Below are 18,773 nucleotides of genomic sequence, written 5' to 3' on the forward strand. Positions count from 1 at the left end.
TATACAAATACATGTGTAGTAGGTGATCTGATGTGGCCCTTAAAGAGAATCTGTCCCCTCTCCTGACATGTCTGTTTTAGTAATTATTTGTCTTCCCCATATAACAACAATTGTGGAGCATCTTTTCTTAGACCTTTACGTTGTGCCGTTCCAATGTTTTTCCTACTAGAATAAATTGACAACTGTTTATCACCCCCACAGTTGTGGTGTGTCCATACAGACTGATAATGTCCAATCAGAGCTGACAGAGTGAGACAAGGGAAATGGTTACACCCAGTTGTCAATTTTTTTATACATTTCTAAGAGGATTAACAGAGGAACTGCACAACATAGAGTTCTAAGAAAAGATGTTCCAGAATTGATATTTCATGGGGAATATGATTTTTACTACAACAGACGTGTCAGGAGAGGTGACAGGTCCTCTTTAAATCTTCAGGACCAAGTGTGAATTCACACGTGGTATAAACCATGTTCGTTGTGGAAATTTTTTTTGCTTCAGAAAATTACTCAAACTGCACTACCCACACAATAGACAACCTGCTGGCCCGTTAGTATATTATTCATGTAATAGATTAATGCACCATGAACAGATTGCAAAAATGTCAGTCCATCAAAGCAAAAATAATTACAGAGCACCAGGTACATCAATTCATTGGAATATAAACACTATTTAATCTTGGTTAATGTGTTATAAAGTGGTGATGTCGGAGATTTTTTTTTTTTTTTAGGCTTAAATAGTAAAAAGTGCAATGGTGCATTTGCATACAATCACTTTCATAGATGTGAAGATTAAAATATTGGCACCGCAAACATCTCATAGGCCGTCAAACGTCTAACAGATCCTTAGTTATAGCTCATCTGGCTGCAGTGACAATGCAATGGTGCTATTTTCAGCACAGATGCTTTCCATGCAGCCACATATATCATATTGGTTATGGAATGAGAGCGTCGCATAAGGTTGCACTACAGATGGAAAATCACGGTCCAATAGGTCACTCCTTATGGTATAACTTTATAAGGCAGAGAACGTGCTGTTCCGCTACAAATATAGACAGGGGCATCTTCTGTGCAGCAACGCACGCCAGAAGGGCCACCACGTGTCAGGCAAGGCTCACTCCAATATTACACACAGAACCCATACTATGTTCAAGGATCCTGTAATGCTCCAGAATCGGTTTTTCTACTATTTGGATTGTCATATGGGAGAAAAGAAGGGAGGACTCTAGGGACAGATTGGCTATTCCATTCTTTTATACATATGCAAATTCCCTTTGAGGGCATGGTAAGTCATGGATCGGAACCCTCTACTTACCTATACCCTCTGCAGAGAACGTGTCCATGCAGCGCTCACCACTGGAGGACTGCAGGGAAGCTTAAAGGGGTTGCCCTCAAGATTAAATGTTATCCCCTACCCAAAGGATAGGTGACAACATGCAGATGGGTATGGGTCCCACCACTGGGACCCCCACCGATCACAAGAACGGGACCCCGTTCCTCCCAATGGAATGGCGGGTCGAGCACGCACACTGCTGCTCTATTCCATGTCTATGAGACTGCCGGAGATGGCAGAGTACAGCACTCGTCTATCTCTGGCATTCTTATAAAGAATGAATGGAGCAGCAGTGTGCATACTCGACCTGCCGCTCCATTCATTCGGAGGAACCAGACCCCCGGTCGGATCCCCACTGATCAGCATGTTGTCACCTATCCTGCAGCTAGGGGACTACATTTGATCTTGGTACAACCCCTTTTTCATAACAATGTACACCATTTAGGTCCATTAAATACTGTGGTTGCCATGCCAGTTCCCTCCAGATCAGTTTATCAGAATGACTTTTAATAAAGTTGTTATGATTCAGAGGACTTGTCATCTTTCTAGAATCCCTTTTTCGTAGAAGGGTCTCCCGAGGATATATTAAATCACAGGGTGTCCTGCTGCCCGGACTCCCAGCAATCAGCTGTGATCTGTGGGCGAACCTAGAAGCAAATCTTCAGTTTCCCTGCAGCGCCACCACAGGGGAAATTAGGCATTACACAGTTCTCATTGAAATTAATAGACTGTCTATGTAATGCACAGACATTTCAGGTCCTCCAGAGCGAGACACACTATTGAATCTATTTTCTGCTCTTGCTAAGAGATGAGGGTCCAGAATAAGAGACTCCATGTATTAACTCTGTTTCCTAAAAAGGTATTTAAAAATGTATTTCTAAACCAGACAACCCCTTTAGTTTATTGAGCATCATAACTATTGTTTTAATTTCTAGTTATACAGAGATCCATCCCTCACTCCTGTAGATGTGACATCCAGGCGAAGACTGGAGACAAACCCTATGGGGGCTGTAATGGTTGCCATATTGGATGCCACTATAACAAAGAAGCGGCTGACTACAATTTTTAAGAACTTTAGCGAATAATATTCAAGAACCTCTAATTATTGGCAATTTGTTTCTTTCTTTTAGGGGCAAAATCCCCTTTTGTGGTTACCTTGATGAAAGTGAAAACCTGTAAACCCGACTTATCTAGTACAATAAACTTTGATTGCAGATCTATTCCCGTTATTATAAAACTTCTTTTTGTTAATCTACAGCTTTTTTGATATTTATTTTATGGGAAAAGGAGGAAAATTGAAGACATTCTTTGGAATCAAACACAAAACAGATGGTCGAGTGCGTTTTAAGGGTCTGAAAACAACAGCACAAAATTCCAGCTGTTGACCAGATACGAGAGGCGCTTGTCATCTCCCTGGACAAATAGAGAAGTCCCGTCTGTGGCAGGGAATGTGCTGCTCATTTCCTTCCCCCGCATTATCTGGGTGATAAGCGGCAACTTACGGGACGCGAATACTTGCGACTTAACGGTGCCAGTAATGACGCACATACGACTCGTCCTTAAATAGTAACCTATAATCTTTGTTGTGTAACTCGTACGGATTTCAGAAGTTTGTCTTTTTTTTTTTATAGGAAAATAAACACGTTCTCAGCAGATGTTTCGCGTTTACCCCGTTCTCCTGACTTGGCTGTTTATTACCTAATCAAAAGCATGGAAATAGGGGGCGTGGTATGCAAAAAGGGGTGTGGCCTAAATCATTCATGAATCATAAAATCGAGGTTATACGTTCAATTCATCGTGATTTTGATTCATAATCGCCCAGCCGTAACTGCAGGTCCCTTTAATTCTGCAACGTGTAGATGAGATTACTTGTGGTCTCATTTACTTTGCTGGTACTGTATTACGGTGCGGATTTTCCGTAATACGCATAGCGTGCATGCGGCCAACCCAAAATACTACCAGATATATGATCTTAAAAAAAATAAATGTACCTTTTCAAGTACTGCAGAGCAAGTTCACCTGCAGTAGGTTTTGCTGGTTCCTCTGTAATTTCTCCAGCACTCTTTTTTTCTTTTTTGATCCTTTTTTCCAACTTCTTCCGTTCTTTCTTTAACTTCCTTTCCTGGACCCTTTGTTCCTCTGGAGTTAGGTCAGCCGTTTCTATGGCGTCTTGGGATTCCACCTGTCAAAAAGAATACGTGTATGTCATTATATATACGCTAAGACGTTGCTCCCTGTTATCAGCCGTTTTAGACTGGGAAGAAATTAAAGAAGATATATATTTCAATTGGATGATTGTCCAGTATACTCTCTGCATCCACGAAATCTACAGATCGGAGACCCTCCATAAACATTTACACGTGTGAATGATATGTATACAAGCTGCACTATTATAAGAGGTACAATTTAGGGATAGAGTTCCTTTAAGTTGCTCTGCTAAACAAGGAGTGACGCATTTCATTTATAAATGGTTTGTTAATGGGTGATGTATTTCCTGTATGATAAATACTAGTCACTCAACAATGGTAATTTCAGGTGCTAAAAAGGTGTTAATAGGCGGTTTTATAATAATTCAGAGATAGGTGTGGATCAACTTCATTTAAGGAATATTATAAAGGGTGTGATATATATCTGCTGGAATCTCCCGCTGTCTAGTCACTCTGTATTCATCCATGGATAAACGGAATATGTCCTCCCAGAATTCAATTATAAACTAAGGTTTCCTCATTTATTTATACAACAGGCTTGTATTTTAGCCCACAGTCATACATTGCAGTTGAAACTTTTATTTTGCTGTGGATCGAATCAAAACCAAGCCAGTTTGCATGGAGTTGCGCAGAATTGCGGCACAAGGTTGCACTTTTTTTTTCAGTAAAGAACAGATTTTGACAGAGTGCTGTATATGTAGAAGTAGTGCACCGCACGGCTTATAACCGCACGCATGTTCATTGTTTAATATCCTACGATATTTTCGGTATATGATTATCCAATTACAGGCCTGACGACCAGACTACATTGTGATAAGCATTAAACTAGCCATACAAATGGAAGACATATAATATACAAAGTCTCGACAAGTCTTGTTGCGAACAGATGATCATCGATTCATACTCAAATAGCACAATCGACAACTCCATCAACATAGACTGAGTTGCCAGTTGAAGATGGCCAATGATTCCCCGAACAGACTAGAAAACACTAAGGTCTCCTGCACACGACCATTGTGCCACACGGGCCGTTTTTGACGGCACCCGACTGGCACACAGATAGTCTTCACTGACTCATTCACTTTATCGGGTGAATCGGGTCCGTGAAAAATGGTCCGAGTCTCCAATCCGAGGAAATCCAGAACATGTCCTATCTTTCCTCAGATCACTGATGGGACTCGGACGGCGCACTCGGTCGTGTGCATGAGGAGTTAGGCCTCATGCACACGACCGTAGGTTTTATCCGTAATTGCGGATAAAATACAGACACATTAATTTAATTTATATCAGCCACGGACAGCTTTCCGTATATTTGGGGGGGGGGGAGCTGTCCGGGCAGTAGATATGAGCCGCAAAAAACACCTATTTTTCGCATTTACGAAACTCCTATACTTATTACTGTGAGCACGGTCCACACTCCGCGGCCTGTCCGTGCAGTATTTACTGACCGTAAATATTGCATGGTCGTGTGCATTAGGCATTATACTGCAGGTGAGATGTATGGCTCAATCAAAAATCCCATAAGCAGCCTTCAAGTAAGAGCCATTCCTTTATTTGGATGGCCAACATGGTCACAAAGGATTTTTCGTGTCCAAAATACCACCATAACTCATACTTTCATCAAACTTTACTCTTTACTGTAGGGTAATCCTTTAGAGGGATTGACTACCTTCGGAGAGTCCCTTGAACGAAACCAAATAGTCCAAAGAAAGGTCAACACTTTGTTTTTCCACCATAATCATCCTCCATAAACACTACCACAGACTGGGACAATCGAGTGGGACAAATTTTAGGTTCAAAGATTCATTAATTTATACCCTTGGCCAAGGCCACAAGCTTCTGCTACTTGATAGCTTCTATAAAAGGGTTCTTCTTCACAAATTGTACAACGTAACCTATTACACAATATTACTTTCTAGAATTATACATCAATAGAAGTCGATGTAAATGTTGTAAGACAATTGTGCAAATTTACATAAATTTCTACTGTTGCTCCATTGTATCGCGCCACAAATGTGTCAGTTTATAGACACCAGCCCCATCGCAGTTGCATGTAAAATCTATTTCGATGCGTTCCTATCCATGCAATAGTCGATCTCCACATGCCATGACGTGTATGGTGGTGGCCTCTGAAGCATAAACATCTCCTTGGTTGTCAGTAGAATGGCATTGATGTATACACATTTACTCTCCCGGGTAATCATATATCACAGTTGTTTGAGGCACATTACAGCTGTTACAGTTTAAGTATGAAATACGCCCAAAGAACCGTGTTTTGTTTAGTATTTTTTCTAAGATTGGACTACAATGATTAATGACATGTTACTTAATTAGGGTCCAGTACTCCGTGTTTAATATAAGGATACCACTCCGATTTCACTAGAGCAAAGAAAGGAGGGGGGACAAATAACAAAACATAAGCAGTGGAGTCTTTTGAAGTAATGTGGACAACAGCGGTTCCAGCAGAAGTAATGTAAACACCAGCACTCGGGGGTGTAGAAAGGCGCAAACGTAAATTACTCTGCCATGACTTATAGGTAAACATCACACTCAGACACAATTACATCAGGAAAAGTGAAATGTAATGTGTGAAGGAACTCGAATGTCTACATTTACAGAGTATACAAAGCCAAGACTCTTTGGAAACCTTGTGTTCCTCAACTTGCAATGACCCAGCTCTGGCCCTGGCTGCCCATTAGTCTTTGTTGCCTCGCCCTTAGCAGCAGGTACTGTCCAAAGATGTTATTGGATGGCATGTCTCTCACTTCTCAATGTTCACGCATTGTAATGGCAACCTATCTGTTCTGATGATGACCCGGTTTGGTCATTCTGCTGATCTTCAGTATTTTTATCGGACTCTAGCCTTGTTCCTGTGACAACCACTTCATTACTTGTCTTGGTTCTTCCTCAGGTTCTGTCTCCGGACTTTTTTAGTCTTTTGGAAATTATTCTTAGTTACTACTTTTTTCTTGGCCCTAACACTGGTCCATCTTCCACTCCACTGCTTTGTGGCCACTAATCATACACTATTCCGAGGGCCATGACCTGGTAATTTTTGTATTACGAACGTATTCTATGCTTCTTGTAAAGATCTGGTGTAGTCACTAACATTGAATAGAAGTACTAAAAACCAGATATAGGTAGATGAAAGCCGGAATCAACCACTGGATCATGGATTTTCTGGGAGATTAGTTATTTTCGAACCATGCGGTTGTTGGAGGGGTAAGAAGATCATACATAAAGATTTGTCTCCTTGCCAGAGTTTTTTAAAGTTTTGCCTAATTTTTGAGGCTTGATGATGACTCCACTATTTTTCATTTTTGGAATGGGTTGTAGCTAGTCTTTTGCAACATATCAATGCATTGTTCCACATTAATGAATACATATTGTACTGTAGCAATCTATACAAGTACAATGTTTGTGATCTCATATGTTGTAATATACGAAAACAAAGACTCAAGTGTAAAAATTGGCTCCACTGTGTAGTATAACAATCAGGAACAACCGGTCCAAGATCCTAACGGGTTGGATTAAGCCCACGGGCGACAAGATGAAAAACCCAGATCTATTTCCAGAAAATCCCAGCACCATCTGTCAAGGCTAAACTCTCCATAGTCAGAGCACTAATGTGGATTACTCACCATGTGAAAGGGTAGAACAATTAATGATATTTTGGAGATTGTCCCAGATCTTTTTGGAATGTATCCATAGTCTTGAAGAAATACATTCTATTATTTTTATTATTCCAAAATACGAAGTACGCTTTTATTGGACTGTTTAAATTATTAAGAAATGGAGGAAAAGGGCTATTTTCCCAAGCCACGTTCAAATGGTAAAACGATCAAATGTTAATGGAAGGACAAAAACACAATGTGCTTCGTCTAACCTTTCCCTGACTCTATTTATTGGCAGTGAAATGTCCATAGCCATTAGTAACTGCTGAGAGATTTCAGCACCATGTAAAGCTATGACACTCAGTGGCTCCTTCCCTGACAGCTGTTTTTTTCCTATTTTTTTTTAACAAGTTTGGGAGGCTTTATAAAAATTTTAATAAATTATTACGCATAAGTCTCGTCCCATAACCAGAGGGATGGAGTCCACTGTTTGGGACTTTATCAGTCGACCGAAACTTCTGTATCAGGAAATTGCTGCAGGAATTGGATTTCAGACCTTCAACACGTCTCAGGTGTTAATTAGGCGACTGCTCCGTCCTGCACCCAGTCATCTTGGCTCAAGGTATCACATGTACAAAATTCCTAGTCGTTCAGAACAAGAACTGACTGTTAATGTATTAAACATCATATTCCAACTGAAGTATTGATACGGGGATGAAAAAGTATTTAAGAAAAGAATAATAATATTTATATAGCGCCAACATATTCCGAAGCTTTACATTTGGAAAAGTAAGGAAAAGGTTAAAGGGACTGTCCAGTCATAAGAAATTGATGGCCTACCTTCTGTATAGGCCATCAATATCGGAATAGTGGGAGTCTGACGACCAGAACCCTTGCCAATAAGCTGCTTTGAAGAGGCTTCGGCGCTTCATTACGGTCACTGCTCATACTGTGAATCGTCATCACACTTATACTGGCGGTTCACAGTGTTACAGCCTTCTATTCACTGGAATGGGAGAAAGCTGTAATACTGTGAACCACAGCTACAAGTATGTCGGCGATTCAGAGTACGAGCAGGTAAGGAAGGAGAAGCAGCAATCGTACGAGCACCGCAGACCCTTCAAAACAGCTGATCAGTAGGGGTGCCGGAAGTCGGACCCCCACCGATCAGATATTGATAGGGCATCAATTTAATAGAGCTGGACAATACCTTTTAAATTACAAGTAATTAAAACAAATGAACAAACAATGAGACAGAATAAAAGAAGTTTCTGTCCATTAGAGCTTGCAATCTAAATGGAAGGAGTGACTTAATAGGTACATGGTGCTAATAATAGAACCAGCCCCTAGTGATGGCAATGGGGATATAAATAAATAAGCATAAACAAGTCACCCAGCCAGTATCTGTGCCAACATGGTGAGTAATGCAACAAGGTAGCAAGTTGAGTACGTAGAGTTAGGGAGTAGATATCTGTCAATAGATCATTTTGTCTGTGGACCGTGGACTATGGGTGCAGTCAAAATAAAGTTATGTGACATAGGCCTCCTTGAAACAGTAAGGCACGCTTAAAACTGGCAATGTTAGAAGTCTGATGACCCAGGGAAGCGAGTTCCACAGAATAGGTGCAGCACGAGAGAAGTCCTGCAGACGAAAGGGAGAAGCTGTAAAAAGCGATGAGTCAGAGGTTCTTGGCTGAACGAAGAGCACAAGTGGGTTGGAAGATAGAGATAAGACCTTCAAAATATGACGATGCAGCATTTTGAAGAACTTTCTAGACTATTAGAGTTTTTCATTTTATTCCACAAGAAACACGTAACTAGTGTTACGAATGAGTTTAGGTGGTTAGAGAACTTGAAGACTGGCATGAGAAACAAGGCAAGGCTGAGAAGACATCAGGGTTAACTAGACTTGGTAGCCCCACGGCTTTCTGGGTAAACATGCTCCATGCTTGTCAAGTCATGTGTGGTCTAGACAGGGGTCCCACTATGGCTTTGTGGTTTAAGGGCCCACATACAATTGGAGTTTGCCCCGCTTAGCTTCCAATGAAATTGTAAGTGAGTATAGATGTGTACTTGAAATAAGGGAATTTGATTGTAAGTGCCACTGGGGACAAGGTCTGAAGCAGTACATTCTCTCTGCAGTCCTGCAGAATTTAATAAAATACATTTAATTACTTGAGTATTTTTGTAATAGTTTGGGGTTAAAAACTGTGCCAATTAAGCACAAGGGTGGAGTTCTTCTTTAATGCATATATATATATATATATTATATATATATATATATATATATATATATATATATATATATACATACACTCTTTTGTAATCCAGATCAGATTGGCATACATTTGTTTGCTATGGTCATGGCCTTCATTATTGGTTGAACAAGACCTTCTCAGAAAATAGTGATCATCAATGAGCAAAAAATGTGATGTAGAAAATATTACTAGCGTTACCAGAAAATTAATCTGTCCTCCATATGCCTTGGAAAATAAAGTGACTGAGAGATTCCAATGTCATATTTATAGGAACACTTCCAAAACCCACACCCACCTGGTTACGAGAAAATCTATAAATAGTTTATCGTGCAATGGTAAATTATCAGAGTATGGAAATAAACAGGATAAGGATAGAGAGCATTATAGAACATGACACAACAACCTGCCAGGAAGGGTGGTGATAACATTGCAAGCAGCCATTAATTTCTGCCAGGCGGCCGGTAATAACAGGCTGGAGATGAGACACTCGCTCGCTCTGTAATTAGCCCTTATGTCAGAGAAGACCTTCAGCCCATCAGCTCTGGAGATATGGGGTGAGAAGGTATTTAGGTGGCACCGCACTCCAAGGAGGGGGAGGAGATGCCAAAGTCTATAATTATTATTACGCCTGGAATTCCAATGGCTTTTGTCTCCAGGATTTCAGAACCATCTCTCCTTTTTGAAAACAAGTTGTGTCGGAATGTAAAATTTGCTGACTGAAGTGGCTTTGTGGTTGAAGAGCCTCTCGGCTCCCCTAATCGGACTTCAAAACAGTTATTCTGCATGAGACCTTGCCAGAGTAAACAGTCTTGTTGTATGCATAACATGACCGCTGTTCCATCTCCTCAACATCAAACGATGCACCCCACCAGAAAGCTGCAGTAATAACTCTGACAATGCTTTCCTTTTTAGTGCCAATGGCTCCGACACCGCATTAAACCCATTCCATGTAATACGCTTAATGTAATGACGCTGGGCAAACATCAGAAAAAAGTTTAGGACGTATCTAAGACACTACAGTGCAGAATAATTAAAAGCTTGGGTGGTCTCAGCCAAGCTGTGTTGATGTGGATTACCAATCTTCTTATTGGTACACCAAGTTGGGCTGGTTGTAGCAGAGGAGAAATGGGTGCAATGTCACAATGTGTACATCCTCCATCACCTGATATTCGAGGACCCATGCCACGGTGGCTCAGTGGTTAGCACTGTTGTCTTACAGTACTGGGGTCCTGAGTCTAATTCTGACCGAGGCCAACATCTGCATAGACTTTGTATGTTCTCCCTAAGGCTAATTCCTTCAGGTGCTCCGGTCTTGGCCATTACGTCGGACACAGGGGAATTATATCTTCAGCCCATTTGGGACAGAACTGAAGAGACGGAGGATAATCTTTGTACAGTTTTGCAGAATATGTTCGTTCCAGGGGCATTGCTAGGGTCTTAAAAGATCAGGGGCACGAGCCCCGAGACATATTTACCCCCCCCCCCAAAAGTAAATACATATTTACATACATATCGGAGATCGCATATCTATAAGACTAAGGCTGCTATAGCTTCACCGCTGGATAGAATTGGATGCATTGTCTCAGCAGACAGTATCACACATGATAGACTTAGGGTATGTGCACACACACTAATTACGTCCGTAATTGACGGACGTATTTCGGCCGCAAGTACCGGACCGAACACAGTGCAGGGAGCCGGGCTCCTAGCATCATAGTTATGTACGATGCTAGGAGTCCCTGCCTCGCTGCAGGACAACTGTCCCGTACTGAAATCATGATTACAGTACGGGACAGTTGTCCTGCAGCGAGGCAGGGACTCCTAGCGTCGTACATAAGTATGATGCTAGGAGCCCGGCTCCCTGCACTGTGTTCGGCCCGATACTTGTGGCCGAAATACGTCCGTCAATTACGGACGTAATTAGTGTGTGTGCACATACCCTTAGGGCTCATTCAGACGAGCGTGATTCTCGTCTGTGTGTTGTGCGCTGAAACAACGTACAGCACACGGAACCATTGATTGCAATGGCACTATTCACACATGCGTGAGTTTTCCTATATTGGGGTATTTCACGCACCTAGCCAATGGGTGCGTGAAAACCACGGACAGCACACGGACGACATCCATGTCCGTGTTTCACGCATCAATTACACTGAAAAATTAATTGGAAGTGTGTGAAAAACACGTCACGCGCAAAGCACACTGATGCAAAACACAACGCACACGACCGTATTTACGCGTGTTTTTTACGCATGTAAATCTGCCATGCTCATGTGAATGTAGCCTTAGATACAGGGCCCCAGCAGTAAGTATCCTTTTACGAACCCTCAGGGGCAAATTTGGTATTTATGGGGACCCAAGCAAAGTTATGTCTCGGGGCTCTAATCAAAGACACCTGGCACCTGTAGTGTTCCCCAAACAATGACCCCTGTATATAGTGACACAACCCCCGGTATGGTTGTATATGTATATATATATATATATATATATATATATATATATATACATACATACATACATACATAACAGCATATTTCTAGCACTACGACCCTATAAAGTCCAAATACAATGTCAGCCGCACAGCCTTGTAAATCGTAGGTGGGTGCCGACCTGCCCAGGTCAGGGCTAACAGACCTGCTGTAGTAGAATCCAAAAATCAGGCAGCACTCCAAGGTATAAGCAAGGTAGAAAAAGGTGCTTTATTGGTCCATATACACACGACGTTTCAGTTCAACACAGGAGCCTTTCTCAAGTGAGAGGACAGTATCACACATGATAGGATTAGATATAGGGCCCAGCTTGCTGACATTGCGGCTCCAGCGCTGGACCAGAAAAGGTAAGTATAAGAATTGCTTTGCGCTTTACAAATTTTTTGGGGTGTATTTGTGTTTTTTTACAGGTTCGGTTGTTGGACTACGTCGGATTCGAGGACTACTTTGATTACGGCTTTTTTTTATTCTCAATGTCCTCGTATTTTTTAAACGTTATTACTACCGCCTTAGTAATGGCCGCTGCCTAATTAACAACATCCATTACTAAGGCAGGGCTTAATGTTAGCCGGTGAAAAGGCAAACACTAGCCCCCATTAATACCCTGGTACCCACCGCCACCAGGGGTGCCGGGAAGAGCCAGGTATGATTCAGCACCCGACCATCAGTAATGACGGTTGGGTACTGGGGCGGCCGCAAACTGGTATTATTAAGCCGGTAAAGGCCAAAAACAGTGGCGGTAGTAATGAAGTTTAAAAGAAATTCCAAAAACATAGAAAAAATATATTTTATTGAAATAAAAACTCCCACACAACCCTCATTAACCATTTTATTGAAAATAAAAAAAGCCGTCATCGAAGTAGTCCTCAAATCCGATGTTGTCCAACGACCGAACCTGTAAAAATCCACAAACACAAAAAAAAACAATAGTAACACATGTGGTAGGCTTAGATACAGGGCCCATGTGTGATACTGTCTGTTAGACCATGTATCTAAGCCTACCACAAGGCAGGCTTAGATACAGGACCCCAGAAGACAGTAATCTTATACTGTATAAGATTACGGTCTGCTGGGGTCCTGCATTTAAGCCTGTCTTGTGGTAAGCTTAAATACATGGTCCAACAGACCGTATCACACATGGGCCCTGTATCTAAGCCCATATGTGATGCGGTCTGTTGGACTCTGTATCTAAGCCTATTACAAGTCAGGCTTAGATACGGGATCTCAGCAGGTAGTAATGATGTTACACTTACCCAGCTCTTCGGTGCAGCGGATATCTCGCGTTGTGACGTTATGCGCGGCGCACAGCGTCATGACGCGAGAAGACGTCAGGACTTCCGCTGCGCTCGGGAAGGTGGGTAAGTATGTGTCGTTACTATAGTAACAGGGGCCCATGTATTTTATGACATAGGCCCCAGTTACTATAGTAAATTTCGATAGCGGTTCCGGGGCAATTGCGACCCCTGTAGTGGCAGTCGCCCGAGGATCCGTGGCACCGAGCCAAAGATCCGGGGCTTGTGCCTCGGAGGTCCGTGTTAGCGACGCCCCTGGTTGGTTCTATATAAGCAAGAAATAAATACATTCTTTTTACGGTATTAGATATAATCATTCTTCAAGAATGCTTATAGATCCCGAAAGATATTTGGCCGTCATTTGTATGAATGGAATTTAGCAAATGACGCAGCGTGATTAAATCAAGCATGTGAACCATCCATGCTTGAACAAGGCTTGTTTGTACAGTGTGAAGCAGAGTATGGAATCATTTGTACCAACGGTGAAGAGGGCACAGAGCGAGGAAACAGTGGCAAGTTTGGAAAGCACAAAAAGATCCTTGGACTGCTATCGGCAGTTGTCTTAAGTTATCTGTGTTAGTGGAGATTCAGTTTCATCTCGCTGTAGAGAACATCAAACGAGGGCATTGAAAATGCGGCGAAACAATTTAAGGCCAGGGGGGTTTGTCAAGCACCGTATAATGAAGAACAACACTTTTATTAGCACAGTGCAAAAGAAAATGTTTGAATCCAAAATATTAGAATTGAATGGGGCCGATAAAGATTAGAAAAAAGGATTATTTTTTCTTACTACAAACCGTGCGACTTTTGTCTATAGGTTATGTTTGGTATTTGGCTCTGATCCTTTTACGAGAGAGGCTGTGGTGTAATACCAAACAAAGCCAATGGACAACAGTGGCGCTGTTTTTGGAAACAAAATTCTAATATCAATCCTATTTAGGAAAATTGTCATGAAATTAGCATTGCAAACTTTAGATGACAAACATCACCCAAAATCCATAATTCCTCTATTCTTGTAGTTTAAGTTGCCCAGGATTTATGAAAAAAATAAGAAAAAAGAAAAGGATTCGATGTTTTGCTTTTTGTTTTTACCCAGAAATAGTGCTAATCTTGTCCATGAGCTGCAATATCAGACACGGCCCAGAGACAAGAGCGGCGCTGTTTCTGGAAGGAGGGTGGCAGACCTTTTTTTTTTTTTTCTAATCTCAGACAACCCCTTTAAAACTATACATAAACCCAAGTCTATGAGCATTTAGTAAATGCCAATGATACCACAGTAACCAATTGATTGGTCATTCAGTCTGTGCAGTATAAATTAAGGACTTTAAGGGATTGTGTCATTATGGCTAGGATGTGCCACCAATGTCCGATTAGCAGTGGTCCAGCCGATGAGTCCCCCGTTAGAACAAAGTGGCAGCTGGGCTAGGAAAGCCTGGAGCACCATTATTGTCATTCACGTGGCCACCCAAAAAAACAGCCAGACTCCACTAATCGGCCATTGATGGTAGAGCCAGGCGATACATCCTAGCGATATGCCACCAATATCTATGACACGTTATCTGTTCCTGAGACTTCGAAATGGAAAATATGTCAATGATCCGTCCTTATGCCAAAGTTGCATATCTAGGCAGATTTCCAATGCAGAACTTTGGAAAAGATAGTTGACAGCCCTTGAGGGAGTTGTATTGGCAGCAATATTGGTTGCCCCCATTCATTTAAGACATATATAACCAATAAACGGCTAAATAAAAATTTCAGAACCCTAACAGAAGAGACATCTCAAGGGGAAGTTTTAGGTTTACTGAAAGGGAAGTATAAATATAAGGTTCAAATAACATTTTGATGCCATTATATATACACAAGAAGTAATGGAATAGTTTATTTTGGTTTTGAATTATTTTTTTTCCTCCGTAAAATTTCCAGGATAATGAACGAAAGTAAAAAAACAAAAAACATCAACCTGGTTTCTGTAATACAATAAATTTAAATAAGAACAGGGCTTTTGTGCCGCTTGTCTTCAAGAAAAGATCTCTATCAAGCTCTGCATGCATGAGTAAGGAGGAACAGCACCAACATGTTCTGTACTACTTTACTGAGCATATCTCCGTTCACATTGTTTCCTGGCCCCAGGGAAGTGTAATTTTAGCTAGCGAGAACCACCTGGAAGGTACTGATTCTCCTTGTGAAGATCCAGCTGATAGGGAGTCTTTATTGCAATGCTCCCTGAGAAAAGTATGCAAAATAGCTCTCCTCCAGAAGTAAAAAAAAACTTTCGTACCACCTATAGGTGACTACCCTGTAAGTCAACGTCCAACCCTTTATTGATCCTTGAAACAGGACTCGGGTCAATAGCCAATCCCAATACACCCATCTGCAGACAGCACTGTTTGGGAGTGGTAGCTCCTCATCAGTAAAGAGTACGGATCTGGTAGGCTAAATTGGATGCCTTTGATGCAGTTCTTGGACGGTACTGATTTTCCTTGCGGAGATCCAGCTGGTAGGTAGTCTTAAGGGAAATGCTCCCTGGGAAAAGTATGCAAATTAGCTGACTCCCAAAAGGAAGAAAACTCTAGTGCCTACCAGTTTCACATAGCTTTAGTTTCAGCTGGTACAAGCGGCTTTACGACAGCCTATGTCTACTTTGCCTAAAACAAAATAGAGGCTGCCATAGACGTGTGCTGGTATTCTGCTGATGGTCTTGCAAGCCAGAATTGAGTAATTTCACATCCCTGTCACTACCCTGATTTATGGAACTAGAGGAAACAAGCTAAGATTTCATTCACCAGATGCCAAGAATCTGTTTAGTGCCCGTCCCCCACAAACGAATACATAAAAATCCCTGTATGCATTCATAAGTTTTCAGAGATTAGTTAAAGGGGTATTCCCGCAATGGACATTTATCACCTTTCAACAGGATAGGTAACAAACATCTGATCGTTGGGACGCCCACTGATCACTAGAACAGGAGTGTGAATGGGTCAGCGATCGAGCAGGCGCCAATGTCTACGGGACTGACGGAGATGAGTACAGTACGCAGCTGTTCCTGTCAGCCCCACAGACATTGAATAGAGCAGCAGGGTGCATGTTTGACTGCCGCTCCATTCAAGCTCCACCGCCGTCGTGCAGTGAGGAGGAACCGGGGCTTGGAACCCGTTCTAGTTATTAAGACATTTATCACCTATCCTGTAAATAGGTGATCAATGTCCATTGTGGGAATACCCCTTTAACCAGAGATGTCCATATGTGGACAGACCTGTTTCAGTTGTTTGGTCCTCATCAGCATCAAGTATGGTTATATGCTCATTTATATAAAAAACCATGTACAAAACCTCTGCATGTGCCCCTCAGGAAGTGTTGTATAAAGGCTCCCTCCTGGCTTATCCTATGGAGAGTCAGTACTCTGGATTGTGGAAGGAAACTAAAGTACCCAGAGAAAAGATTTTCTTCTCTGTTTGAACATGAAGAGTCGGAGCAGCGGACACGGACACTGAATAGGATCTATACTTCACATGACTGACTGTCTTAGTCTTGGTATAAGAACTTTGTTTCATTTTCAGTAAAGTGGGAATTTCCTTTTACTTTTTTTTTTTTTAAGTGCATCCGAGCTTCCACAAATAAAGTAAGCTTATCCAAGCGTGTAAAAAGCCATAATTCATGTCATGCTGACCCAAATACCTTTGGGGACCTCAGAATAATAACATTTAAACAAAGGCCTCAAACTTGGAAACAAAGGTTCCTGTATGATGTGAATAAGCTGACACTTTCTTAGTTTTCCTCTAATACACTAGAAAAATATTCATCTTGTTCCTAGAAGAACTCCGTAGTGCATTACTGGACACAAAAGTCATAATATGGACTCATTTAAAGGGGCTCTCCTACTAGCGCCCCTTTTAAATCGGTAACTTCAAAAACATTCCTGCACATGTTGAGTTGTCCTCCTCTGTCATTCAGCTGTTTCTTAGTTCGAACCACTGAGGCAGCCATTAAACATCTGACCAGGGTTGTCGCTCAGGTTTCCCAGGTTTTCTAGTTATGCAGTGAAATAGAAGTTGTGGGATTCTAAATATGAACTTTTTGTTTGTCATCCAGTATGGCCGAGATCACAGATGATTATCTATCTGGCAAAAAGAGATTGATTCCAGCCAATGAAAAACTTCTGTATTGGTTCAAAAAGTAACCTGACCTGTTAAAAAATGTTCACGTCACTCTAAGGGTATGTTCACACGCTAAACAAAAAATGGCCGTAAAATACACAGCCATTTTCAAAGGAAAACAGCCTCTGATTTTCAGCCGTTTTTTTTAGGCCGTTTTTGGAGCGTTTTTTTTATTTACACAATGAAAAACTGCTCCAAAAACGGCTCAAGAAGTGACATGCACTTTTTTTTATTGGAGCGATTTTTTACATGCTGTTTTATTAAACGGCCGTTTAAAAAATGCAAGTCTGAACAAAATGCCGTTTTTCCCATTGAAATCAATGGGCAGATGTTTTTGAGGCGTTCAGCTTCCGTTTTTTGAGCCGTTTTTCGAGGTGTTTACGGCTTGAAAAACGGTTGAAAATAGGCCATGTGAACATATCCTAAAATGTGCATGATTATAGCATGTACATCAGCAGAGAAGGCTCCATATGTGGGAAATGACAGGATTTATTGGAGATATTTGACTTCTTTCTAAGGCTACATTCAGCCGAGCGTAGCTAACCTCGGACGTGAAAAACTGCAGTTTTTCACGTTCGAGGTGACCCCTTGCAGGGCGCGTTGTCACGGATCCCCCATAGACTAGAGTCTATAGAGGGATGCGTGCCACGCAGTAAAATAGGACATGTCCCATTTTTCCACAGACCCTTCAGACGCTCCGTTGAAACAACGGTCGTGTGATCGGCCCCATTGAAGTACATGAGTACTTCACATCATAACATATACGCTCGTCTAAATGAGGCCTAAAGCTAGCCATACAGGAGAGAGAATAGTCTACCACACCGGACTAGAAAACCTAACCTATAGCGAATAAGAAGACCCAACCTGTATGAGGGGCTCTGGACTGCTCCCATCGGCAAATGTTTAGGGAATGAAGGATCATTCATGTTGGATCCTCTCTTTTTTTCTGCGTGAGATAAGCCGCTGTCAGGGGTCTTTTTTCCCTCTCGCCATTGAAATACATATGCACGCTCAGCAGAGCGTGTAGGTTTATAGTAGAGTGGGAATAAATAGTGGTCGGTCGTTCGTATGCAAATGGCCAGCTATAGAAGGAAACAATATTACGAAACAATATTACGTGCCAAAAAGTTTTTTCTCGGGGAGAAGATTCTGTTCTTTTAGAATGCTGGTCCGATTGTGGGAAACCTCATAGTCCATGACCAACAGAAAAACATCCCAACAATTGTAAGGCTATTAAGCAAGCTAGTTTTTTATTGTCCATATTATGGCCACAACACCCAGACCCCCGGGTGAGTCTAATGAATCATACTTAGATCCCGAAAGAACCCCAATACGATTCAAAATTGATTCAGTAGATCCACAGGGGTCTGGGCGCTGCGACTGTGTATTATGGCCATGTAAAACTTGCCAGATTATTAAGAATGTATAC

The 18,773-nt window shown here is 41.7% G+C and overlaps 1 protein-coding gene across 3 annotated transcripts in view; it reads right to left on the minus strand.

Annotated features, from left to right (window-relative positions):
- The window catches only part of CHLSN (cholesin), a 177,977-nt gene that overhangs the window by 21,074 nt on the left and 138,130 nt on the right, over positions 1-18,773 (minus strand). For all 3 annotated transcript variants that reach the window (XM_075830308.1, XM_075830306.1, XM_075830307.1), the window contains exon 4: positions 3,322-3,512. In XM_075830308.1, the coding sequence (XP_075686423.1) occupies positions 3,322-3,512 (191 nt within the window). The remainder of the gene's footprint in view (positions 1-3,321; positions 3,513-18,773) is intronic.

This window comes from Rhinoderma darwinii, chromosome 6, assembly GCF_050947455.1.
Source record: "Rhinoderma darwinii isolate aRhiDar2 chromosome 6, aRhiDar2.hap1, whole genome shotgun sequence".
Classification (NCBI taxonomy): domain Eukaryota; kingdom Metazoa; phylum Chordata; class Amphibia; order Anura; family Rhinodermatidae; genus Rhinoderma; species Rhinoderma darwinii.